The following is a 27,168-nucleotide window of genomic DNA, read 5'->3' on the forward strand; positions in this document are numbered from 1 at the left end:
ACAACACTTCTCGAGGAAAGCCACAACAGCACAGGCTATAGATTTGGCATCTCCTCCCTCCAACTCAACAAGCCCCAGAAATGTTGATACAATTGTCTGCTTGGTGTCACTAAAGTACCTTATCACAACCCCCAGGTACTTAGAAACACTTACATCCGTGGACTCATCGAGGAGGCTGAAACGCTAGTCACCCACATCTGCGACCAACTTTTTCAGAAAGTATGGTGCTAGAACACCATTAATAATTTTTGTGCACTCTGTCCTGTGCATTTTGAAGTGGGTAGCAGCAGTGGAGTCTGAGAAAGCAGCTCTACATGCTTCTCCAATGTGATCACATGCCAGCATGGAACATTGTTCAGCGATAGCTAATGCCATGGTGGCCTCAGCCTTTTTTGCAGTCATTTTTTTTCCCTTAAATGGCAGCTTGTTTTAGGTGGAACTGTTATAAGGTTTTGCCTTTTGAGTGTGTTTTTGAGTTGTCATGTGTTTTTTTACATCACTAAGTTTGGCGTAGAAATCAGCCTTACAATACAGGCAGTATGCCCTTTGAATTCAGGGTTTGATTCCCACTCCTTTCTGTATTTTTGAGTGTACAGTTTAGACTGAGACATGATGAGCTAGCCAGCTAGATGTTTAGCTTATGTCACAGAGAGGCACACACACAGTGGACATTGTGAGTAAGTGACTGAGGCTGTGTGAGTCAAATGCAGTGATTTATTTTTGTGCAGTGATTTATTTTAGACAAAGAACATTTTACATTTACATCCTTGTTCGGGTGGTGTTCGGCAGTCGACGTCACCGGTCTTCTAGCCATCATCAATCTATTTTTCATGTTCCATTTGTTTTGTATGGTTGTCGCACTCACCTGGTTTCAATTCCATAATTACATGTTGTATATGTTCCCTCTGTTTCCCTCATGTCCTTGTCGGGAATTGTTTATTGTCAGTATGTGTGCTTTATGTTACTGGTGCGATACAGGTTTTTGTCCCCATGTGTTCTGTTACGTTTGTATGCTGGTAGTTATGTACATTAAATGACTCTGGCTATTTGCCCAGTTCTGCTCTCCTGCGTTTGACTTCCATGCCACCAATTACGCACCCCTTGACAGATTAATTTGCAGTCTGGATCTCCTGCTCTGACTGCAGCGCGAGGGCTGGGCCGCCTGTGAGTGCTTTGGGATGGGGGTGGCCCATGGCAGCACCCGCTGCTCGTTGAGAAGAGTAAGAACGATACGTGCTTTCACGTCAGAGTCTCCAATAACACCAGAAAAAGTCGCTACATTTGTCGCTAGTCGATTTCTTAAAAATGTGTCGCTAGAGGGGTCTGAATACTCGCTAAATATAGCGACTAAGTCGCTAAATTGGCAACACTGGCTGCAAAAGTGCGTTGTGAGTGACGTCAGCAGCAGGCGCGCAGCTCATGCACAGTCAGCCAGTGTTGCCAATTTAGCGACTTTTTCCAAGTGTGTTATGACTAAGTGTGTGACAGAGAAAATATTTTGGGGGGGTCATTTAGAGGGAAATGCGTGCATTTTACCGTTTGAGTCAATTTTCAAAAGTTGCTAAAAGTTCCAAATACATTTTTAAAAGTAGATAGATTTGTTGCTAGGTGCTGTTTGAAAAAGAAGTTGCCAGGGTAGTCTGAAAAGTAGCTAAATCTAGCAACAAAATTGCTGAGTTGGCATCACGTGTCGTGATGGCCTAGTTATCGAAGATCCTTATCTAATTTCCTTTTCACAGGAACAAGAAACGGTTGACTTTCGTTTCTGTTTGCCTGCTCGACGACAATGGACAATGTTCCGGCAGGTCGTGACAACCAACACCCTGTCAATCAAGTTTCCAATACGGAATGCTTGAAATGTCCAATATGCGCACCGAGATGGGTACAGACACACCCTAAATTGGCGCACTTAAGTTTCGTTTCCCAAAAAATTCTAGGCACTGCATTATATAACCCTGACCCAGTCTTTTCCCCTGCAGTCACTGATACAGTCCCTGAGGAACCATGGATCCTTGTGAGTAACCTAAACCCCTAATGTATCTGACTTAATCTAAATTGTGTGAAGTAGGCTAGGCTACAGTAACAATAACCAATGCATAAATGTGGCATACAATTTTCATGTAATTATATTTGCTCATTGTACATCCTTGCTTCTTTTTAACAGTTACCATTATTGCGGTCACAACAGGAGCAGCAGCAGCAGCAGGTGAGACATTTGCCATGCTTTTTAAAAATCGACTCCGTGACAATTAAAACGGTAATATATTATCAATTACCCTGTGTCAATTTCATTTCAAACTAAAAACTGATGATAAGACAATATGGAATTTCATAGAAATACCAATATTGTGGATAGTGTCGTGGAAAATCATCTCAGAAATATAACGCTTTATCAGAACTTGTAAATTCAATCATGCTCTTTATTACAATTGTACAGCCATCTGGAATGTCCGCGGAACCCCCACCGCGGAACCCCCCCCTCAGAAGTCCAGTCCTTTATATTTATACCCACATAGTATTGTCCGTCCCCTATGACGTCATTCCCCACCATCTGCCTTCAATCAGTTTATAATGGTGGCCGGACCCTCCCTTTACCACTAAATCAATGCACTCTTTGTGCCCCCCCCCCCTCTCTAGGGCATCCAATTGCTTATAGGCGTCTATGTGTCTGGTCAGTTTCACTCAAATGGAATCAGCAGACTATGTGTTTCTTGTTCATTAGTGTCCAGCCATCTCAGGCATATTTCTCTGGTATGTATGCTTTTCTAGTGGAATGAGTAGACTATATTTCTAGTGGGTCTAAGTGCCCTAAACACATATTTCTCTGACATGTGTATCTCTTTAAAGAATCAGCAGACTGTGTGTCTAGTGTCCAATTTCTTTAAGCGCCTATCTGTCTGACAGCATAATGGAGAATCTACAAGGGTCAGAGGGTCAGAACGTCCCTTAGTAGATTTCCATTACCACGGTCTCATGATCTATGTTACCATGTGGTTTGTTACTTTAATGTTCAGCTATCTTTAATATTTATATGTTATCCATGTATTTTATGTTACTACTACATCATCTGCTAATCTTTGGTTTCCTGTATTTACCAGAATGGCAAACACACTCACATCTGCCTTCTTATACTATTTACCTATCTATTGTTTAATAGTGTGATATCTACCTACATATGTCACTTACTCCTACATAATCCCTCCTCTTGAGGGTAAATAACCTCAAAAACCATATTAAAAATGACATATAGAGAGTAGATATCAATACCAACAATTGACTAAAACATTATCAAAATAAAGCTTACAAATCACTTGTACCAAACATCTCCAATACATAAACACAGACAGGAAGAAAAGATCCAATTGAAACATAATATTCTTACAAAACCCAACTAGACCAAACATCTCCAATTAATAACATAAAATAGGAATGAAAGATCTAGTTAAAATAAAAAATACTAATAATCAACCATTATATTTTGATGAAGCAATGAGCATGTAGTATGAATCCCTGCCTGAGGTTACAAAGAACACAAAGCATTAGGCAAAATAGATATGCTAAAACCCCTTTACATAAGACCACAGTCCTCATCCTTACATATAAGACAATCTCTTCTTTGACACTTTGACAGAAAAAAGGTTCTAGGTGATGATAATGACCATCCTCATGAATTTTTGTACACCACTTGAAATTGTGACGCAAATTACACTTTTTGTGGACATGTATGAGTAAACATTAATCTGAACTGGGTAATTTAACATATACATGGAAACCATGACACGCATGACCACCCCTCTCTCCTTACAGACATCTGTTTAACTGTTGTCTAAACCACAATTGACTTTAGCAGGGGTATAACACAACAAAATACAATACCCAGAGCCAATAACCCTCCTCCCAAAATGATGGCCATCCTAGCAAACATGGCTCCCCACTTTCCTAACACTAGGTCCAACCAATCCCAAACATGAGAGTCCAAACCAGAATTAGCCTTTACTTCTGCTCATAATCCTTTGAGTTTGGCCATAGCATTATTGGGAATAAAGGTGCAACAGTCATCCCCAAACATGACACAAACTCCACCCTTCTCCACTAAGAGCCAATTAAGTATAGTTAATGAATCCCTGTTGGTTATAGCATATATAATTAATCCACTCTAAGTTCTTATTTGGTGTTATCCACAAAAATATAGATTCAAATCCTGATTTAACCTCATCTCTGGCCTTGAAATCCCTAGGTAGACCTCTAAGCAGTCCAATTGCATTAAGGTATACCTCAGGATCCTTATCATAAACCACTTTAACTCTAGGTTTAACATAGTCATCATGGAGTGATTCAATAATAGTAACCTATTTAATTGCTCTAACTAAGGCACAAGGACCAATCCATCCATCAGACAATACATTCAACAGTTAGTGTTTTCCACACATCCATAAACTATCAGCAATAACTCTGTCTTGATTTTTCAACATAGTAAGAGATGGCGTAACCTGAGTTATGTAACTACACAACCCTTTTCTATTCATAATCAACCCTTTATCATTACTTTTACAAACTCCCACATTCTCCAACACCCAAATAGTATCACTTCTACAGTGGTGTTTCCTACATCAATTCCTTCGGTGTGATGTCTGTAAAAACATTCATATTTTAATTTAACCACGGTACCTCTATCTAATTAAGGTACATTTAATTCAGTTCTAATGTTATAGGCAGCACAATCATTGTCTCCCAGCATGGTCTCATTCAACATAATTTTTCCCCTAGTCCTTACCCAGAGCAATCCTACATTTTATGTCACACAAGGGAATAGAATACTTTCTATTGGTACAATAGTCATTTTTCCCAACTTACACAGTTTTTACATGATGCTGGTTCAGAGACTATTAAAAGATCAGACAAAGGTGATTTTCTTCACAAAATACAATTATCCATTCTGTGTCTGTTTGCCATATACTTAGCCCATTCGTATCACTCCTTCTTCACTACTTCTTCTCATGTGGTGTCCTTGAGTGGTTCTGATTCTGATATATCTAATTCTGTTGCTTTTTCAATGTTCTTATCTTGAAGTAGATCATTAGAGTTTATCAGAAAGTTCCAATTGTCAGTAAAAAACTCTCCTGACTCAGATGTCTCAGGTTGCTTTGTGGCACGGTGGTCTGCTTGGTAAGGGCAGTCGATGTCATCTAGTGATAGCTACTGTGGTCGTCACAGCAGCCGCCACCCTTGTTGTTGTCACAGGTTCTTCCTGTTCATGTGCAGGGGTAGAATCAACCTTAATGACAGTGGTGCTACTCCCTTCGGTCACTGTTGTTCTTGTTATTTCAACTATTAATTCTTCACCTTCAACTGGTTCAATCTGATTCATGATGAGCACCCTCTCGTCTTTTTCTTTGATTAATGTCAGGTCACATCCTTTCGGATCCCAAATGACTTGTCCCTTTGTTTGGTGATATGTCCATCCACAGAGTACAATCTCCGATAAGGGTTTGATCCTTATGATTGAGATAAACTTCAGTTCTCCTACTTCTGTTATAAATTGAGGTGGAACATAGATTCTAACCTTGTCAGTCTTTTTGGATTGTTTGGCTGATTCCATTCTTCTCTTCCTGCTCCCACAATACATCTTGATTGTGCATTAGTCTGTTGTTTCTATACTAGCATTCACTGTTACTTCTGTTATGTCAATGTCATTATTCTTTTGTTGTTCTAACATCAATTGTCTGTAAAGGAGGCCATTCAAAAGTTTAAAAGTCAATTGTGGGTAATCCCCATTTTCTTCAGCTTGCCGGACTTTTCCTCCTCTTTCTTCACCTGAGGCTCCCTCCTCAGGCCGGACTTAGCTTCCATCTGGAAGGCTTTCAATTTTAGGAAAGAAACGTTCTTATTCTGTTCCTTGTGAGGCCTCTTCTCCTCTTCTGGGTGCATTAGTCGGTGCACGTGTCATATTTTGGCTTTCACTTGATTTACTGTTTTCTTGGCTCCTCCCTGGCGTCTCAATCGTTTCCGCTGCTCCTGCTCCCTCCAGGCTCCCTCCTGGTGAATCAGCATCCTTTGTGTCCTCATCTCTATGTGGTTGTATCCTTCTCTCTGTTGGGACTCAGCTGCAGCGGTTCAGATGGTACCACATCTGGCTTCTTTTCACTTGGACGGCCGTTCTTGTTGCTTTGGCCACCTCATAGGGTCCATCTCTCCTCGGTTGATCCCACTTCCTCCGGATCCCTCCAACGTGGACTAGATCTCCTGGTATCACTGGGAGAGGTCCTTCTGGTCCCCTTGGATCATCAGACGCAGAACCTCTCATCCTGGTTCAGGTTTCTGCCTACTTTCTGTGAAGCATTCATACTTAGAGACTTATGGCCTCTGTTCTATGATTGCACCATACATCCTCTTACTTCCATCACTCATCACACAACAAACAGACATTCCAGCTGAAGCTGGCGAACCCCTCTCCTTCTGGTTTCCTAAACATAAGACTTGGAAAACAACAGACAAAACATAACAGCATTGACAATGTTATGTGTTATGCATAAATATATTCATGCAAACTGAAATCTGAGACCATGAAAATTCCCACTCTCTCTTTACCTGACTCTATGCCTCCAGGATACTTTTCTGCTGGACTCCACAAAAATAAAAGCCCTAAAAAGCTTCCTCATGCTTCCACCCAGTCTTCCCCTTTCGGCCCCAGGTTCTGAGAGGTGTTCCCAAATCATGTCATTTTTACTTAGTTTCCCATCTACTCCATTTCAACTGATAATCATGTGCATAACCTACAATTAACATTCTCTCTTCTTGAATTAATTCAACACTGTATATGCTTTCATATCAATCCCTTTAACATGTTTGTTTAGAGTATAATATCCTATCATCCATTCTCTTTCCCATGATGTATTATAAATAAAACAAGTAGCCTCCAAACTCAACCCAGTATGTCTATAGTGGAATCTAGTCTCTCTCTCTCTGATTCCACATCCTCTGTCATGGTGTTTTCAAGCTCACCCATTATTCAGCTGGACCTTACTTCTCGTGAGACTTATGCACCCACCAAAGAGAGACATGAAGATCTTTACCACTGTAGTGTTGTAAGAAGTATACCACCAGCCTGGTGTATCTTGATGTACACTCAGTCTCCAGAATGCAGCCCAAGCCCTTCCATTTCTGGCTGTTTTTTCCTGAGGACATACACACTTACACATGGGTTATTTCCTGACAACATTAGCAAGATCACTAAATCTTAATTTTTAATAACAGCCCTATGTAACCATTCTGCCTCAAATACCTGGCCTCCTGCCACAGAAATATTCATAATGATAGTTAAATGATGGTCCCTACGGCAACTGCTGTAAAATAACATGTACTCAGTCAAGTGTCTTCCAGTTGGAAGAATATCCAATCCTCACAAAACTAAGTCATAAGTTTCTTAAACTTTTGCTCTAGTGTTCAAAATGCCACCACTTATTCTTTTTACCATATCTTTAGATATGTGAATTGTTCTATTTACTTTAGAATTTTCCCTATATTTTACACAGTCAGCTGTCTTTCCTTTTCTGTGAATTATCTCTATTATTATACATAGTTTCTACAAATAACACCCCTTCACTACCATTACCTTCATTTATGAGTCCCCTAACCCATAGCAGCCATTGTTTAATACATCCTTAAGTCAATTTATATATCATTTATATCAATCAGTCCCTCCTCAGGAACATATACACAACCTTATGTTCCTCAAAACAAAAATAAATTGACCAAACGAGAAAAAGAGAACAAAAAAAAAAAAAAAAAATTTTTTTTTAATAATAATTACACATTTGCAATAAATTTCCACTATTCGTAATGTAATTAAACCTGGAGAAAAACGTCCATCTGTTTCATTCTATGCCCATGTTATTATTGGTCTCTTTCTTCTTCATTCTTGGGTATCATCGCACAACATACTATCTTTTTATTCAATTAAACATTAGATTTTATCATTCCAATTCCAATGACATTATAAAACAAAAAATAAAAAACCTTTAATCTAATATTCTGTAAGTTTTGTCAACCACCTTGTCTCAGGATTAGTTTCCAGAGCTTCCCTAGGCCTATTAAATTTAAACAGTTCTATATCTAAATAACTAAACAGTTATTTCTTAAATACATTTTCCAACCCAATATTCAGGATAACAGTCCTTAGTGTTTACTTTAACTCAAATTTGACCTTATCTATTCAATACACAACATCCCTTTAATAATGAACATTTATACTAAACACTTTAAATACCAGTATTATCTATTTTCCAATAGCCCTTTTGTCTCAGTTTCTCTCATGAATGGCCTGATAATAAAAAATCAGTACCCCAATAACTTTAAGTCATTATTCTCCCAACAAATATAATGTCATTTCAGCATGTCTTTTTTAGATACAGTTCACAGGTCATCAGACACAGTTGTCCCTCACTGTTCAGTCGGTTAGGGTGGGTTTGATCTCCACACCCACTTGTGGTGATATTCTCTCCCATGCCTTAAAGCATTCTGACGTCACCTTCTTATGATAACTCCCTTATTCCACCAGTGTTCTCTCAGATGAATTACAGATGATGTATTTATCAACAAAAACCCTCACAAACCCACACTCCAATAAACCCGTTGGAATAACTTTCAACACTTTTTATATGCATAATGAACAAAACACATTTGTGTATTTCCCCAAAGACCATAACCCCAAGGAACTGATAGTTTTACCCATGAACCCATGTTATATCAAAAATTAAAATTAAAATAAACCTATTCGAATAACTTATTCAATTTAAGGGTACAACTCTTCATAATTTTCCCAGAGACATAATAGATTTTTCAAAGTAATTATACAGTTTGAATAGAGTCTGGTGTCTTAAACATTTTATAAGTAAATCCCACCTGTTCCAACAATTTCTAGTAAAAGGTGATCAGTCTTTCACAGGAAATTCCTAGGATTCAGGGCATTTTGACACCATTAATATGTTTCCACTCCCCCTTTCTTTAGGAGCAACTTAAATACATTTTTCAAAAACATGTTCATCCTTTTGCATACCCAATTTGAAACTGAATTGGAAAAAACCCTTCCAATATATCTACTAATGCATATTCATTCCCAGTACATGGTGTACTCACTAGTGAACCATAAGCTAATAATAGCAAACGAACTGGACTCACTCATCCAGAACTCCATGTTTTAGCCTTATCCAGATATTTTTATTTTTAAAGCGGCTGACTTTAATTACTGTGGAAAGCAGTTAATTAGTCTCCAATGACATTGTTGACCAGAGAAGATTGAAAACCCTTTTTTTCCCTTATTCTTTCTGGAAAAGAAAGTGTACATATCGTTAATATTCACAATGTTACCTTTTAGTCAGCAAACCAATAATTTTACTTATCCATAGATTTTATTCTAAAGCGTCTTTAACAGTTCCAGAGAATTGTGGTATAGAATGTCTAACAATTAAAATTCCGTCGTTACTCTACTAGATGTCAAGTCAAACGTGATCTAATACTTCTTCTTGACCACATATAAACTGCAATCTCTATGAAACACTCATTGTTCCCTCAGAGACTACACACCGCCAAGTAAAAATTCCATTCTCACTAACCTCAAACCAATTAGTTGTCTGTTATTTTGACAAGGATATAAACTCTTGTATAACGGCATTTCCTGCTACCGCACTAAGTTCTAATGTCACATTACACTAATTTTCCCATAACCGATATACCTATATCCAGAACAGAGAGCTATTTTCTTATTGGTTCTTAGATCTTGTCAATAGTTCTGCCAATCACCCGCACGTCTGCGAGGACTAGAGGAACCACACACACAACCCCATCGCAATGTATTTTCTGATGATAGAATGTTGACATCAGAACGCCTGCAAATCGAGCTTCACATTTTGGTCCCATGTGACTGTTTAATTCCCTTGTCCTATTTATCCTGTTCATCAGGTAATAGTGTCCTTCTCTCCCTATTCTATGGAAACAGTAATTTTGTTGTCATGCCACTAATTATTGTATTTTTCCTAAATACTCCCATGTATTATACACCTTTTATTTACTATTTTTCCAAGGTAGAGCGAATCCCCTTTCCAATTAAAAATGCATTTGTCACATCACTTAATTTCTCTTCTCAAACCAAGCTCTATATAGTACAGACATTATTTCTGAATACTACAGATGACTTAATGTCTTATTCTAATACAATACTTCAAATATCACTGTGTTTTTCCCATTACAGATATTATTATTTATTCATTTTATAATTCTAATCAATTTTATGATTACATTTACATTACATTTAAGTCATTTAGCAAATGCTCTTATCCAGAGCGACTTACAAATTGGAAAGTTCATACATATTCATCCTGGTCCCCCATGGGAATTTAACCCTCAACCCTGGCGTTGCAAGCACCATGCTCTACCAACTGAGTCACACCAGTCCACTGCCCGCTCCGTTAAGATCTCTATCTAACGTCTTACTTTTACCTTTATTAAATTTATTTTGTCTATACTTTCTTACCTCTTATCTATATTCTTATTGTTTCATTGTCTTTTATCCCATTTTACTGTTTAATTCCCGATTCACGGTTTTAGTGAAACAAACCTCTCATATTCTGGTCTCTGTCCTTCAGGCTATTTTTAGACCGCAGTCTCTGTGGGTACAGAGTGATCGACGGCCTCTTTTTTCCTCTTCCTTTGTTACACCGTTCGTGAATCCTTAATCTGTCCTGAATTTCACTATTTATCACTATTTATCTTAACTAACCTAAATTCGTTTTTAACTTTATAGTACAATTTCAATTTATCGACGATTCTACTTTCTGTCTTGTTACACACTATTTGGTTTAATCCTCTTTTATTATCTTTATGGTTATTTATTTTAACACCTTTTTTAGTATTCTACTATGGTCGCTTATTACTTTATCACATCAGTGTTTTTATCCTTGATTATAACTTATTTTACTTCGATGTTCCTTAATTTCATTCCATCTGCCTAATAGCAGTTAACTGCACTCTCCTTCTCAAATTACACTCAGTTAACTATCAGAGAGGCTTGCGCATGCCTCTTCCTACCAGCAGTTGGTCACAGACACACACACACACACACAACCCAACCTGTCCTTTCTTTCTTCCTAATGTTCTATCTCTACACAGATCTACTCATTTCTTACAACATTATCATTCATCCTTTGTTTTTACCTCAAAACAACTCAGTTCTTTCTTTATTGACTTAATCCCTTTGTTCAACATAAGCCTAGGCTAATAGGATTTCTACGATATGACGAGAGACTACTGTCTAATCGGATCAGCTTGTCTTCATATCCTACCCACCCCCCAATACTGATATTTTCTTCTTTTATTAGAGTAGTATTATGGCGTGACCTACTGAATTACAAAACCCTGTTAGCTAGACAGAGCGGTTTTTTATTCGCAGGATTTCTTTTGCATTTGAGCGCCGCACAATCGGGCAAACGTCCTAAATATTCATCCGTACAGTCCTCCTTTCAGAGCGTTAACCATGAAATATTTATTTAACTACTGATTTATGTTTCGACCGTATTAACTACTTTTGCAGTTGAACGCCGCACAATCGGGCAAACGTTTTTTCTACAACCTAATATTTATAAGCTACTTTTGCAGTTGAACGCCGCACAATCGGGCTAACGTTTTCCTACAACCTAATATTTATAAGCTACTTTTGCAGTTGAACGCCGCACAATCGGGCTAACGTTTTCCTACAACCTAATATTTATAAGCTACTTTTGCAGTTGAACGCCGCACAATCGGGCTAACGTTTTTCCTGCCTTCTAAATATTCATCCGTACAGTCCCCCGTTCTGAGGCGGTATCCATGAAGTATTTATTTACTAAATATCCACCCAATCAGACCTCTTTAAAAATGTTCCTTTTTTAACGAGCGGTATCGTGGCTTTCTAACTACTTATTCATGCAGTTCTCTGTTATCTTTAGAGCCGTTATTCATAAGTAACCTGTCCAAGCATTCCTTCTACTAATTTTATTGAAGAGGTATCACAGGATTTTATACCTACATTATCTGTTTTTACCGTATGGGCTGTCCCACATTATAGCCAGCCATCTCAGCCAGATGGCACAAACAAGCACATCATTTAAGCTACACATTCGAACGGTCTAATCAGAACGAGCGCATGCTCCACTAAACACCTAACACAAGCAAAGTTCACATCGCCTATTCACTCATTCTCTATACATGCACATGCATTTATATTTAATATAATTCCCCAAATTACACATACATGCAAATTTATTTGAATTCAAAAGTTCTTTCGTTTTTACTGGTTTCTTTTTAGGAAATTTGAAAGAGAGACTTACATGGCGCTCCTCTCGCTGAGACAGTATCTCTGAAGCAATCTTACACAAACATTTCAACCATTGTAAGAACTTGCTTACCGTCTAGTTGGGCGGCCACCCTTGTTTGTTAGATTGTCCAAAGAACCCATCATCAGCCAAGAACGTCCCAGTCCCTATCAGCTCCTGGCTAGCTCGCCAAAATATGTCGTGGAAAATCATCTCAGAAATATAACGCTTTATCAGAACTTGTAAATTCAATCATGCTCTTTATTACAATTGTACAGCCATCTGGAATGTCCGCGGAACCCCCACCGCGGAACCCCCCCCTCAGAAGTCCAGTCCTTTATATTTATACCCACATAGTATTGTCCGTCCCCTATGACGTCATTCCCCACCATCTGCCTTCAATCAGTTTATAATGGTGGCCGGACCCTCCCTTTACCACTAAATCAATGCACTCTTTGTGCCCCCCCCCCCTCTCTAGGGCATCCAATTGCTTATAGGCGTCTATGTGTCTGGTCAGTTTCACTCAAATGGAATCAGCAGACTATGTGTTTCTTGTTCATTAGTGTCCAGCCATCTCAGGCATATTTCTCTGGTATGTATGCTTTTCTAGTGGAATGAGTAGACTATATTTCTAGTGGGTCTAAGTGCCCTAAACACATATTTCTCTGACATGTGTATCTCTTTAAAGAATCAGCAGACTGTGTGTCTAGTGTCCAATTTCTTTAAGCGCCTATCTGTCTGACAGCATAATGGAGAATCTACAAGGGTCAGAGGGTCAGAACGTCCCTTAGTAGATTTCCATTACCACGGTCTCATGATCTATGTTACCATGTGGTTTGTTACTTTAATGTTCAGCTATCTTTAATATTTATATGTTATCCATGTATTTTATGTTACTACTACATCATCTGCTAATCTTTGGTTTCCTGTATTTACCAGAATGGCAAACACACTCACATCTGCCTTCTTATACTATTTACCTATCTATTGTTTAATAGTGTGATATCTACCTACATATGTCACTTACTCCTACAATAGCCTAGTTTAAGTAGGCTAAGCTACCAGCAAAATGCCAATTTAACCCATGGTTACAGGTGCATAATAAAAAGCATAGCTAGCTACACATGTTAAATCATTTGCCGTTTTCACATCTAATTTTGAGAGATTCCATTTTTTGTTAACATTTTACCCAATAACTTCAATATGCTACTTAGCCAACTGTAGTAAGCTACAATTTAAATGTTTATTTTTACTTTTAAGTGGGAGCGGTGGTCTTGGCTCCAGTTGCCCTAGGAGCTGTAGGGTTTACCGCCGCTGGCATCGCCGCAAACTCTATTGCAGCCGGCATGGCTGCAAGCGGCGGTGGTGTGTTGGCTGGAAGCACCATTGCCGCTCTGCAGACGGCAGGTATTGACAGTCACATTTTCATGTGTTTAAATAACATATTTAAAAATCAGTTTACATAATTGTGTTGTGTCCAATACAGTGGCAACCTTACAGAGAACCATATTGTCAATGAATTGCTATTAGAGTCACAGAATCAATAGGAATATGATCTTGTGATAATCCCCAACTATACTTAGATCATCTCTCTTTATGATCTATTTCTTCCACCTTTATTTTGCACATTAGATCATTGAAGACCTCTTATTTTTAGACAAGACTATGATACCCTGGTGCCTGAGGTACATTCTGTTTTGAATGCCACAGTGACCGATGTATGTTGTGTTGTTTCCCACTTGGTGCAGCAGGGTTAGCTGGGTCTACAACCGCAGTGCTGGCTGGTGTTGGAGGAGCAGTGGGATGGCTCACCGCTACAGCAGCTGCACTCAACGCTACAGCAGCTGCACTCATCTGATGATCCAAATATTGATGATTGATAGCGGTCTTGGGACAGCTCTCTTGTCAAAGACAATTTTAATCACAAAGATCACCTCTTTAAATATATATATTTTTTAATCCTTTATTTAGGGATACATATAAACACTAGATAAGACGGTGAAGGAATGCTTTGTGTTTAAGAAATTGTTATATTGAAGTTCATATCTGCAATATTGTGTGCAATGAAGGCAAATTATGACTGACTTGTTCTGTTTGGACATCATGCTCAGCTGCACTTTCAAGCCCAGGGCTTTTTTTTTACCTTACTTTCTACTTTTTTATATTTCAGTTTAATACCTTCTTTATCTCAATCAAAGGTCAGGTGTTGCCAGATATAATGTAAACATTTGTCTGGTGTCTTTGTCTCCACATACACTATGTGTCAGCTAGGGATGGAATGAGGGTGTTAGTACTGTAACGACCCGGTATTGTGTTCTGTGTTTGTGGGTGTGTTATGGTTCTCATGGCTACTAGCAGGGGTTAAATATGTCAGGACAGATGGAAAGGTTGGGGGGGTATGATGGGTAATCCCGCGGGATTTGGAAATGCATAAAGAGGGATGAGTGTCTCATATCTCTCTCTTCTGTTCGGGCCTTGATCTGTTCCTATTAGAGTGACCTTAACTCGACATGTATAATTGTGTACGTTCGGCATTAGCGGCGTGGGCTGTGGCCTGAACAATAGCCCAGTTTAGGAATAAACCTGTGTTCTGACCTGTACACCTGGAGTCCGTCTCTTTTCTCTTTAATGACCCAGCCGGGTCATTACAGTACATATGTAGCAGAGTTGAAGAAACTGTCTGAACATTGCCAGTTTGGAGAGAACCTAAATGACACTGTGGACTGAAACATGAACACATTCAAAAACGTTTGCTCACAGAATCAGATATCACGTTTGCAAAGGCTGTTGAAATTGCTGGGACTATGGAAATCGCGACGAAAGATGCATTTGAGTTGCAAAGTAAAAGAAATACTGACCTATCACAAACTTCCCTGCACAAGTTTTCACGCAGCCGACAGCGCCCCCGCGTGGCCGAAAAATGCAACAGGTGTGACAGATGGTCACAGAGCAGAGGACTGCCGTTTCATTTACAGAACTCCAGGAGGATGCTTGAGGTAAACAACTGACAAATCAATGACTGCCAAGGTACTGTGCTTATGAGCTGAGTCACAGCATGTCGGTATATCACATCACACTTGGCTGAACGTTCTCTTCTCACTTTAAATTCTTTTGACTTAAACACTCATAACTAGAGCAGACTACACTTTCAATCATTACAGCAGTATGACTTTACAGCTTTATAACAAAAGCTGTATGTGAAGGAAAGCTTGGCAAAAATGTTGTGATGTTTCACTAATTGCCACCAATCATTTTCATATTTGACTTTTTGTTCAAGTACGTGTCACAGTACTTAACAAGGACTGAGCCTAAACCTCCAAAGAGCAACCGTGGCAACCGGTGAGGTAGAAACCTATGCTGAAGATTGGTGTTTTTTCTATACGAAGTAGCCGTGGTTGGAAATTAGGAGAGAATCTCAATTGGTTTTGCTCGCCTATTTTTAAGGTCAAAGGTAATAGAAGCAGCGAAGAGAGAACATATGCTTCTATGAAATGACTCCTCCAGTCAGCGTCATCAGACAAATTGTGTTTGCAGGGGTGGAATCACGAAATGTGACAATCAAATGTAGCTAGTTGTGCAATACATTTTCTAGATAAAAGTTGAAGTAGCATATTTGTAAATGTGTGCATGCTTTTCCCCTTTGATAAAACACCTGATTGAAGAGGTGTGGTGGATTTTAAAACATGAGGATACTCTTGTGCCTCCTGCCAAAGTAGGCAAGTGAGGGGCGCATACTCTGTTTGCCTACTAACAAATTGACTCCTTGACCACTTATTGTTTTCTGGGTAACGGAGGCAAGGTGGACGGGCTTTTGTTCAATTGACAATCTCCCTAGGTTGTGAGAATTGTGTGGAAGACTGGGTGATCTGGGGTGTATTCATTACTGCACACCAACGAAAACAAGACTTTCTATTGTACAAATTCAGGTAGGTCCCTCAGTGAATGGATGGGTATAACAATATGATAGAAGCTCAAACTTGCCCTCTCATAGGTGTCAATTTTACCAAACTGCTTAGAAATATCCAAGTATAATCTTCAAAAAGAGGAAAAGCACATGCATGAATAAAGAAACAGCATTTATATTTTGTGGAAGAATTCAGCACAAAAACCCAATGATTCCATGTTCTTCCTATTTGTGACAGGTGGTGACCCCTATAAACTCTCAGTTGATTAAAGGAGGACTGAAGGTCTTTCAGAGACACAGTTCTACCACAAGGTGCAAGTTTTAAGAAAGATGGCAGTACGTGTAAACCCAATATCTCAGCGATGATATGGCAGAAAATTCGGGTGATAACCCGACTGGAATCTGGGTCCCTGCATCTGACAGTCTTAAGACCTTAGCAATTACACTCAAAAGAGATCCAAACCTCGACGGAGTTGCACTACTAGATGCTACATATTCAAATATACGGTGCATTCGAAAAGTATTTTGTTACGTAGCAGCCTTATTCTAAAATTGATTCAATTCTTTCCCCACCCTCGTCAATCTACACAATATCCCACAATGAAAAAGTAAAAACAGGTTTTTAGAAATGTTGGCAAATGTATTAAAAACAAAAAGCTTTTTCAATACATTACATAAGTATTCAGACCCTTTACTCAGTACTTTGTTGAAGCACCTTTGGCAGCAATTACAGCCTCAAGTCAACTTGGGTATGACACACAGCTTGGCACACCTGTATTTGGGGAGTTTTTCCTTTTTTTCTCTGCAGATCCTCTCAAGCTGCGTCAGGTTGGATAGGAGCGTCGCTGCACAGCTATTTTTAGGTCTCCAGAAATGTTCGATTGGGTTCAAGTCCAGGCTCTGGCTGGGCCACTCAAGGACATTCAGAGACTTGTCCCGAAGTCACTCCTGCGTTGTCTTGGCTCTGTGCTTAGGGTCGTTGTCCTGCTGAAAGATGAACCTTCAACCCACTGAAGTCCTGAGCGCTCTGGAGCAGGTTTTCATCAAGGTTTTCTCTGTACTTTGCTGTGTTTTGCTTTCCCTCAATCCTGACTAGTCTTCCAGTCGCTGAAATACATCCCCACAGCATGATGCTGCCACGACCACGCTTCACTGTAGGGATGGTGCCAGGTTTCCTCCAGATGTGATGCTTGGCATTCAGGCCAAAGAGTTCAATTTTGGTTTCATCAGACCAGAGAATCTTGTTTCTCATGGTCAGAGTCCTTTATGTGCCTTTTGGCAAACTCCAAGCGGGCTGTCATGGGCTTTTTCCTGAGGGGTGGCTGCTGTCTCGCCACTCTACCATAAAGGCCTGATTGGTGGAGTGCTGCGGAGATGGTTGTCCTTCTGGAAGGTTCTCCCATCTCCACAGAGGAACTCTGGAGCTCTGTCAGAGTGGCCATCGGGTTCTTGGTCACCTCCCTGACCAAGGCCCTTCTCCCCCGATTGCTCAGTTGGCCGGGCGGTTCCAAACTTCTTCCATTTAAGAATGGAGGCCACTGTGTTCTTGGGGACCTTCAATGCTGCAGAAATGTTTTGGTACCTTTCCCCCAGATCTGTGCCTCGACACAATCCTGTCTCGGCGCTCTACGGACAATTCTGTCGACCTCATGGCTTGGTTTTTGCTCTGACATGCACTGTCAACTGTGGGACCTTATATAGACAGGTGTGTGCCTTTCCAAATCATTTCCAATCAATTGAATTTAACACAGGTGGACTCCATTCAAGTTGTATAAAATCTTAAGGATGATCAATGGAAACAGGATGCACCTGAGCTCATTTTGAGTCTCAAAGCAAAGGGTCTGAATACTTATGTAGATAAGGTATTTCTGTTTTTATTTTTAATACATTTTCAAAAATCTCTAAAAAACTGTTTTCGCTATGTTATTATGGGGTATTGTGTGTAGATTGAAGGGAAAAAAATATTGTATACATTTTAGAATGAGACTGTAATGTAACAAAATGTGGGAAAAGGGGTGTGAATACTTTTTAATGCACTGTATACAGTGAGCTACAAAAGTATTGGGACAGTGACACATTTCTTTGTTGTTTTGGCTCTGTACTCCAGCACTTCAGATTTGAAATTATACAATGGCTGATGTTAAAGGTATTTTCCTCCATATCGGGTGATCCGCTTGCCAATCCAGCAGCATACCACCCTGCATACCACTGCTGGCTTGCTTCTGAAGCTAGGCAGGGTTGGTCCTGGTCAGTCCCTGGATGGGAGACCAGATGCTGCTGGAAGTGGTGTTGGAGGGCCAGTAGGAGGCACTCTTTCCTCTGGTCTAAAAAATATCCCAATGCCCCAGGGCAGTGATTGGGGACACTGCCCTGTGTAGGGTGGCGTCTTTCGGATGGGACGTTAAACGGGTGTCCTTTTATTTATTTATTTATTTATTTATTTAACCTTTATTTAACCAGGTAGGCAAATTGAGAACACGTTCTCATTTACAATTGCGACCTGGCCAATATAAAGCAAAGCAGTTCAACACATACAACAACACATAGTTACACATGGAGTAAAACAAACATATAGTCAATGATACAGTGAAAAAAAAAAATAAGTCTATATACAATGTGAGCAAGTGAGGTGAGATAAGGGAGGTGAAGGCAAACAAATATATGTATAAATAAATAAAAATATAATAAGGCCATGGTGGCGAAGTAAATACAACACAGCAAGTAAAATAAAAACTAAAAACACTGGAATGGTTGGTTTGCAGTGGAAGAAAGCGCAAAGTAGAGACAGAAATAATGGGGTGCAAAGGAGCAAAATAAATAAATAAATACAGTAGGTAAAGAGGTAGTTGTTTGGGCTAAATTATAGATGGGCTATGTACAGGTGCAGTAATCTATGAGCTGCTCTGACAGCTGGTGCTTAAAGCTAGTGAGGGAGATAAGTGTTTCCAGTTTCAGAGATTTTTGTAGTTCGTTCCAGTCATTGGCAGCAGAGAACTGGAAGGAGAGGCGGCCAAAGGAAGAATTGGTTTTGGGGGTGACCAGAGAGATAAACCTGCTGGAGCGCGTGCTACAGGTAGGTGTTGCTATGGTGACCAGCGAGCTGAGATAAGGGGGGACTTTACCTAGCAGGGTCTTGTAGATGACCTGGAACCAGTGGGTTTGGCGACGAGTATGAAGCGAGGGCCAGCCAACGAGAGTGTACAGGTCGCAGTGGTGGGTAGTATATGGGGCTTTGGTGACAAAACGGATGGCACTGTGATAGACTGCATCCAATTTATTGAGTAGGGTTTTGGAGGCTATTTTGTAAATGACATCACCGAAGTCGAGGATTGGTAGGATGGTCAGTTTTACAAGGGTATGTTTGGCAGCATGAGTGAAGGATGCTTTGTTGCGGAATAGGAAGCCAATTCTAGATTTAACTTTGGATTGGAGGTGTTTGATGTGAGTCTGGAAGGAGAGTTTACAGTCTAACCAGACACCTAGGTATTTGTAGTTGTCCACATATTCTAAGTCAGAGCCGTCCAGAGTAGTGATGTTGGACAGGCGGGCAGGTGCAGGCAGCGATCGGTTGAAGAGCATGCATTTAGTTTTACTTGTATTTAAGAGCAATTGGAGGCCACGGAAGGAGAGTTGTATGGCATTGAAGCTCGCCTGGAGGGTTGTTAACACAGTGTCAAAAGAAGGGCCAGAAGTATACAGAATAGTGTCGTCTGCGTAGAGGTGGATCAGAGAATCACCAGCAGCAAGAGCGACATCATTGATGTATACCGTCCTGACTCTCTGAGGTCATTAAAGATCCCATGGCACTTATCGTAAGAGTAGGGGTGTTAACCCCGGTGTCCTGGCTAAATTCCCAATCTGGCCCTCAAACCATCATGGTCACCTAATAATCCCCAGTTTACAATTGGCTCATTCATCCCCCTCCTCTCCCCTGTAACTATTCCCCAGGTCGTTGCTGCAAATGAGAACGTGTTCTCAGTCAACTTACCTGGTAAAATAACGATAAAATAAATAAATAAATAAAGCACTTTTTGTACATAGTGCTACCTTGATTTAAGATAGTCCTGAATGAATCGTGAATAATGAGTGAGAAAGTTAGACACACAAATATCATACCCCCAAGACATACTAACCTCTCACCATTAAAATAACAGGGGAGGTTAGCAATTTTGGGGGGAGGGGGGGTGATATTTGTGCATCTGTAACCCACTAATTGTTATTCACAATTCATTCAGGACTATCCGTAATCATGGTAGCATCCACATATATGCAGAAGGATTCATATTCTACTCTTATTTACAATAAAAGTGATTCCAAAATGATTCAATACATGATTTACCATTCATTTCTAAAGGGCCGAAAATGATCTGAAACATAAAATGTGAAGCACAACAAAACAAACAGCAAACGCATCCAACAAGCTTGTAGAGTCCCAAGATTGATGGAATCAAAGCATGCTAGGAATATGGGACCAAATACTATCTCAAATGAGTGCAGGAAATGCAGAAATTGATGGAAATGCAGGAAATTAGGTTTAAGTTGAATTGAACAGTATAAAACAATTAGAATGGGGAAAGACCCATTGAAATAATTTAGAATATATACAGTGGGGAGAACAAGTATTTGATACACTGACGATTTTGCAGGTTTTCCTATTTACAAAGCATGTAGAGGTCTGTAATTTTTATCAAAGGTACACTTCAACTGACGGAGACGGAATCTAAGAGACGGAGAGACGGAATCTAAAACAAAAATTCAGAAAATCACATTGTATGATTTTTAAGTAATTCATTTGCATTTTATTGCATGACATAAGTATTTGATCACCTACCAACCAGTAAGAATTCCGGCTCTCACAGGCCTGTTCGTTTTTCTTTAAGAAGCCCTCCTGTTCTCCACTCATTAACTGTATTAACTGCACCTGTTTGAACAACCTGTATAAAAGACACCTGTCCACACACTCAATCAAACAGACTCCAACCTCTCCACAATGGCCAAGACCAGAGAGCTGTGTAAGGACATCAGGGTTAAAATTGTAGACCTGCACAAGGCTGGGATGGGCTACAGGACAATAGGCAAGCAGCTTGGTGAGAAGGCAACAACTGTTGGCGCAACTATTAGAAAATGGAACAAGTTCAAGATGACGGTCAATCACCCACGGTCTGGGGCTCCATGCAAGATCTCACCTCGTGGGGCATCAATGATCATGAGAAAGGTGAGGGATCAGCCCAGAACTACACGGCAGGACCTGGTCAATGACCTGAAGAGAGCTGGGACCACAGTCTCAAAGAAACCCATTAGGAACACACTACGCCGTCATCGATTAAAATCATGCAGCGCACGCAAGGTCCCCCTGCTCAAGCCAGCGCATGTCCAGGCCCGTCTGAAGTTTGCCAATGACCATCTGGATGATCCAGAGGAGGAATGGGAGAAGGTCATGTGGTCTGATGAGACAAAAATAGAGCTTTTTGGTCTAAACTCCACTTGCCGTGTTTGGAGGAAGAAGGATGAGTACAACCGCAAGAACACCATCCCAACCGTGAAGCATGGAGGTGGAAACATCATTCTTTGGGGATGCTTTTCTGCAAAGGGGACAGGACGACTGCACCGTATTGAGGGGAGGATGGATGGGGCCATGTATCGCGAGATCTTGGCCAACAACCTCCTTCCCTCAGTAAGAGCATTGAAGATGGGTTGTGGCTGGGTCTTCCAGCATCACAATGACCCGAAACACACAGCCAGGACAACTAAGGAGTGGCTCCGTAAGAAGCATCTCAAGGTCCTGGAGTGGCCTAGCCAGTCTCCAGACCTGAACCCAATAGATAATCTTTGGAGGGAGCTTAAAGTCCATATTGCCCAGCGACAGCCCCGAAACCTGAAGGATCTGGAGAAGGTCTGTATGGAGGAGTGGGCCAAAATCCCTGCTGCAGTGTGTGCAAACCTGGTCAAGAACTACAGGAAACGTATGATCTCTGTAATTGCAAACAAAGGTTTCTGTACCAAATATTATGTTCTGCTTTTCTGATGTATCAAATACTTATGTCATGCAATAAAATGCTAATTAATTACTTAAAAATCATACAATGTGATTTTCTGGATTTTTGTTATAGATTCCGTCTCCGTCAGTTGAAGTGTACCTATGATACAAATTACAGACCTCTACATGCTTTGTAAGTAGCAAAACCTGCAAAATCGGCAGTGTATCAAATACTTGTTCTCCCCACTGTATGTGTTGCCACCCTAGGGTCACGCACTACTCATAAAGCAAATGTAGAACTTTTATTAATCAAAAACAAAATACCGTTATACTGTCAAAAATTGTAAAAATACCATGATATGATATTTTGGCCATATCGCCTAGCCAGATATAATGTAAATATTTGTCTTGGGTCTTTGTCTCCACATACAGTATGTGTTAGCTAGGGATGGAAATTAGTTTAGTCTTTGCAACATGATGTTTTCCAATTGAGTTGATTAGGCCGTTGTCTTCAAATCTGTACCTCACTGGTCTGTTGTGCAGTAATGTAAAGTACTTAAGTAAAAATACTTAAAAGTACTACTTAAGGCCTCCCGGGTGGCGCAGTGGTCTAGGGCACTGCATCGCAGTGCTAACTGCGCCACCAGAGTCTCTGGGTTCGCGCCCAGGCTCTGTCGCAGCCGGCCGCGACCGGGAGGTCCGTGGGGCGACGCACAATTGGCATAGCGTCGTCCGGGGTAGGGAGGGTTTGGCCGGTAGGGATATCCTTGTCTCATCACGCTCCAGCGACTCCTGTGGCGGGCTGGGCGCAGTGCGGGCCAACCAAGGGGGCCAGGTACACGGTGTTTCCTCCGACACATTGGTGCGGCTGGCTTCCGGTTTGGAGGCGCGCTGTGTTAAGAAGCAGTACGGCTGGTTGGGTTCTGCTTCGGAGGACGCATGGCTTTCGACCTTCGTCTCTCCCGAGCCCGTACGGGAGTTGTAGCGATGAGACAAGGTAGTAATTACTAGCGATTGGATACCACGAAAAATTGGGGTGAAAATGGGATAAAAAAAAGTGCTACTTAATACATTTTTGGGGGTATCTGTACTTTACTATTTACATTTTTGCCAACTTCAACTTTTACTTCACTACATTCCTAAAGAAAATAATGTACTTTTTACTCCTTACATTTTCCCTGACACCCAAAAGTACTCGTTACATTTTGACAGGAAAATGGTCCAATTCACACACTTATCAAGAGAACCTCCCTGGTCATCCCTACTGCCTCTGATCTGGCAGACTCACTAAACACAAATGCTTAGTCAGTAAATTATGTCTGAGTGTTGGAGTGTGCATCTGGCTATCAGTCAATGAAAAACAAAATAATAAATTGTACTGTCTGGTTTGCTTAATATAAAGAATTTGAAATGGTTTGTACTTTTACCTTTGATACTTAATTAAGTATATTTTAGCAATTCAATTTACTTTTGATACTTAATTATATTTAAAACCAAATACTTTTATACTTTTAATCAAGTAGTATTTTACTTGTTGAATTTCACTTGAGTCATTTTCTATTAAGGTATCTTTACTTTTACTCAAGTATGACAATTGAGTACTTTTCCCAGCACTGGTACAGTGTCTATGGTTGCATTGGTTTGTCCTTCTTTAGGTTTTAATGACAGACTACACCAATTGCCATATTGCAGTCACCTACTGTACAATCCATTGTACTTTGTGATACAATAATACAAAATTGAGGAAAAGGAAATTTACCCTGCCAACTATTAGCCCTCACTAAAAAAAACACCACACCTTTCCACCATTTAACCCCATCTAAACCTACCCCAGGCCAGCTGTCTGGGGGGACAGAACACTTACACTCAACACCCCCTGGTATTTGTGCATCTGTAACTTTGTCACTAATCATTATTCACAATTCATTCAGGACTATCCGTAATCATGGTAGCATCCACATTAATGTAGAAGTGTTTAGAAACATATTATATTCTTATTTACAATAAAAGTGACTCCAAAATGACACAATACATGATTTACCATTCATTTCTAAAGGGCACAAAATAATGTGAAACACAACCAAATTCAAACAGCAAATACATCCAACAAGTTTGTAGAGTCACAAGATTGATGTAATCATTGCGATCTAGGAATATGAGACCAAATACCAAACTTTTGACTACTTTATTACACATATCAGGGAATTTTCCTCAATTCTTTTGGTCCCCTAGAATGGGACTATGTACAAAAGTACTGTGATTTCTAAACGGTTCCCCTGATATGTATGAAAATACATTCAAATTAAAGCTGACAGTCTGCACGTTAACCTCATAGTCATTGAATCAAGTGCTGGAGTACAGCAACAAAAAATGTATCACTGTCCCAATACTTTTGTAGCTAACTGTATACTTTCAAAGAGTCACTCAAATGGGTTCCTGTAAATGTTTTTCTGGTCAATTTGTTCCTTTGCTCTGCAAAATCCCATGTCCTGGTTACAGTTAGTTTACCAAAACAAACATTTGTTGCAGTGCTCTCATTTGAAAGTGGTGCTTTGTATTATAATGCCCTTACTGAAGAGAAGATCGTTTTTGTTTTACAGTAATAAAGGTTAAAGAAACCACAATGCCACCTGCACAAGAACTGTTCACTCACAGTTGTATTTGCAGTATTGTCAAATGCAAGCCTTTGGGCGCCACCTAGTGTCAAGGGATGGGCCAAAACAATCATAATACTGTCATGTCACTTACAGTATTTACTGTAAAGCCACATAGAAGAATATTACTTGAAGTGTCATATAAGCTTAGTACAACTGTCCAAGGCCAAAATATATGTTTGTTTTACTCACTGTTTGTAAACAATGTCTTCGTGGACAAACATTACTTCAAAACTATCATTTTAATATCACGGCAGTCATTGCATTGCAACGCACTACAGCTGCGTTTTGCATCTGTAGATCCATCTATGAATTCGGAAGTGGTTACATTTCTCTAACCCCATCCCTCAGTTTTATAAAAAGCCAAGCGGCGGGGATTCCGTTCAGCTGGAAAACGAATAAAGGATTGTGCCTTTCTTTACTACCTTTGAACATAACCAAAAGCCTATTCGCCTACACCATTGGATCTATTGTCCTGTTTCATGTTCCTTTCCTTAGTTTAGATTTGTTTTTTTATTATCACATATTTTTATTTGCAAAAGTAATATAAACACAACACATTTTTTATGATCAGATATTTTAATTTTTAAACACAACACATTGAATTATTGAACATTTACACATTACACATTATTGAACAATTACATTTTATTTATTTTCTTTTTAACTAATAAACCTACACATTCTGAACAATTATAGTTTGAAGCAGTGTATTGGTAGTTAATTAACATGCTACCTAACTGATCAACAATTATAGGTACAAGCTAATAACAAGGTATATATGCTATCTTATTGAACAAGCAACTTAACTGAAATAATGAGGCATCTCTCTCCAGCTCTCTCAAGGTTGTTGTGCTGCTTGGCTGGCTAGCTGCTCAATAGTTTCCTCTAGATATTGCCACTGTTCTCACTGACACTGCAGTGCACACTGTCACCATCAGCTGTGTGTCTACGCAAGTTCCAGAAAGTCCACTCCTTGCATGCGTACGGTAAATATGATGAATCACAGATTGGCAAGGAAATCCTCTTCATCTTCACTGTCCAACTGCATTGTCACGGAGCTGGAACCAGCAGAAGAGGATGGAGCGACCTTAAAGCTGTATGCTGCTGTGGTGCCAAACTGCTGCAGAACTTCACTTGGTAGATTATGCTGGTGACAGGCATCACCAGCGAGCTTCAGTCCATACCACACCAGGAGAATGGAGTTGAGATTGTGCAGTGACATTCTATTTCTTAACTTTGACTTGACCACACTCATTTGGCTGAACAGCCGTTCAACCTCCGCATTTGAGTGTGGCAAGGAGAGGGCAGCGAGCGCAGCTTTGCACAGTTCTTCAAATGGATTTGACCCGGAAGAGTCCGTGTTGTCATTCACTTCACTCCAAAACTCGACTGTATTTTCAGTGGAGTCCCACCTTATTAACAGATGGATGTTTCTCCATTGGGAAACAATGTTATCAATTGTTTGGGGCTTATACCCCAGTAGCTCAGCTATTTTAATAATTTCAGTGGTGCCTTTATTGTGCTTTAGCGTTTCCTTAACACCTGAACAGGGCCATGTTTCGCAAGGCTTCTAGGTTGTCTGGTAGCCTTGCTTGCAGCTCCTTGCTTAAAGCAACAATGTAGTTACACTGTCTATGAATGACCTTTTCGTACTCTGGAGCAAGACTGAGTTGGTACACCATGCTCTCGAAAAGGTACACAAGGTATGGTGATGGACTGAGATGTCCATCAATTTCATCCTTCAGGACATCAATTTTTGCCATAGGGTTGACTACTCTGCTGCAAATCAATGTTAAGAGGTGTACAAGATTGTCCAAAAGCTTGATAGGATCTGTTTGCTCTCCCTCAAATGACTTCACTGCAACTTGTAAGTCGGACAGGGTTGATTTCAAGAATGTCAGGTAGACATAGTTGGTCTTGTCCATGTACATGGCGTGGAGCACATCCGCCATGTATCAATGCTCACTGGCCTTTGTCAACTCAAAGTGGAGCTTCAGTTCTTCCCACTGGCTCAATATACGAGTTACCGCAGGCTCAATCGATAGCCAACGTGTGGCACACACTTTGGTGATCTGCAGGAGTTTCTGGCCACAATTAATGGTGGCATACATTGCTTGGTACACCTCGTACCGTTTTGGAGAAATCCAAAACCAGTTGTAGGTTTCCCTGATTAAGTACTCAACACTCCTAGGGATGGTTTCTTTGGATGCTGCACTGACAGCCAATTGTAAAGAATGGCACACACAGCGGATGAGCACCAAATTGGGCAATGCACATTCTTCCTTT

General features: G+C 40.2%; 1 protein-coding gene across 2 annotated transcripts in view; it reads left to right on the forward strand.

Annotated features, from left to right (window-relative positions):
• The first annotated feature begins 1,750 nt into the window (after positions 1 to 1,750).
• LOC129811581 (interferon alpha-inducible protein 27-like protein 2A) overlaps positions 1,751 to 27,168 on the forward strand; it is a 33,798-nt gene continuing 8,380 nt past the window's right edge. The window contains exons 1-4 of one of the 2 annotated variants that reach the window (XM_055863007.1): positions 1,753 to 2,014; positions 2,165 to 2,206; positions 13,605 to 13,751; positions 14,093 to 14,944. In XM_055863007.1, the coding sequence (XP_055718982.1) occupies positions 2,005 to 2,014; positions 2,165 to 2,206; positions 13,605 to 13,751; positions 14,093 to 14,202 (309 nt within the window). In that variant the 5' untranslated portion in view covers positions 1,753 to 2,004 and the 3' untranslated portion in view covers positions 14,203 to 14,944. Of the gene's footprint in view, positions 2,015 to 2,164; positions 2,207 to 13,604; positions 13,752 to 14,092; positions 14,945 to 27,168 lie in introns of those variants that run through there. The other variant, XM_055863008.1, reaches the window with a different exon arrangement.

This window comes from Salvelinus fontinalis, chromosome 15 (assembly GCF_029448725.1).
Source record: "Salvelinus fontinalis isolate EN_2023a chromosome 15, ASM2944872v1, whole genome shotgun sequence".
In the NCBI taxonomy this organism is placed as follows: domain Eukaryota; kingdom Metazoa; phylum Chordata; class Actinopteri; order Salmoniformes; family Salmonidae; genus Salvelinus; species Salvelinus fontinalis.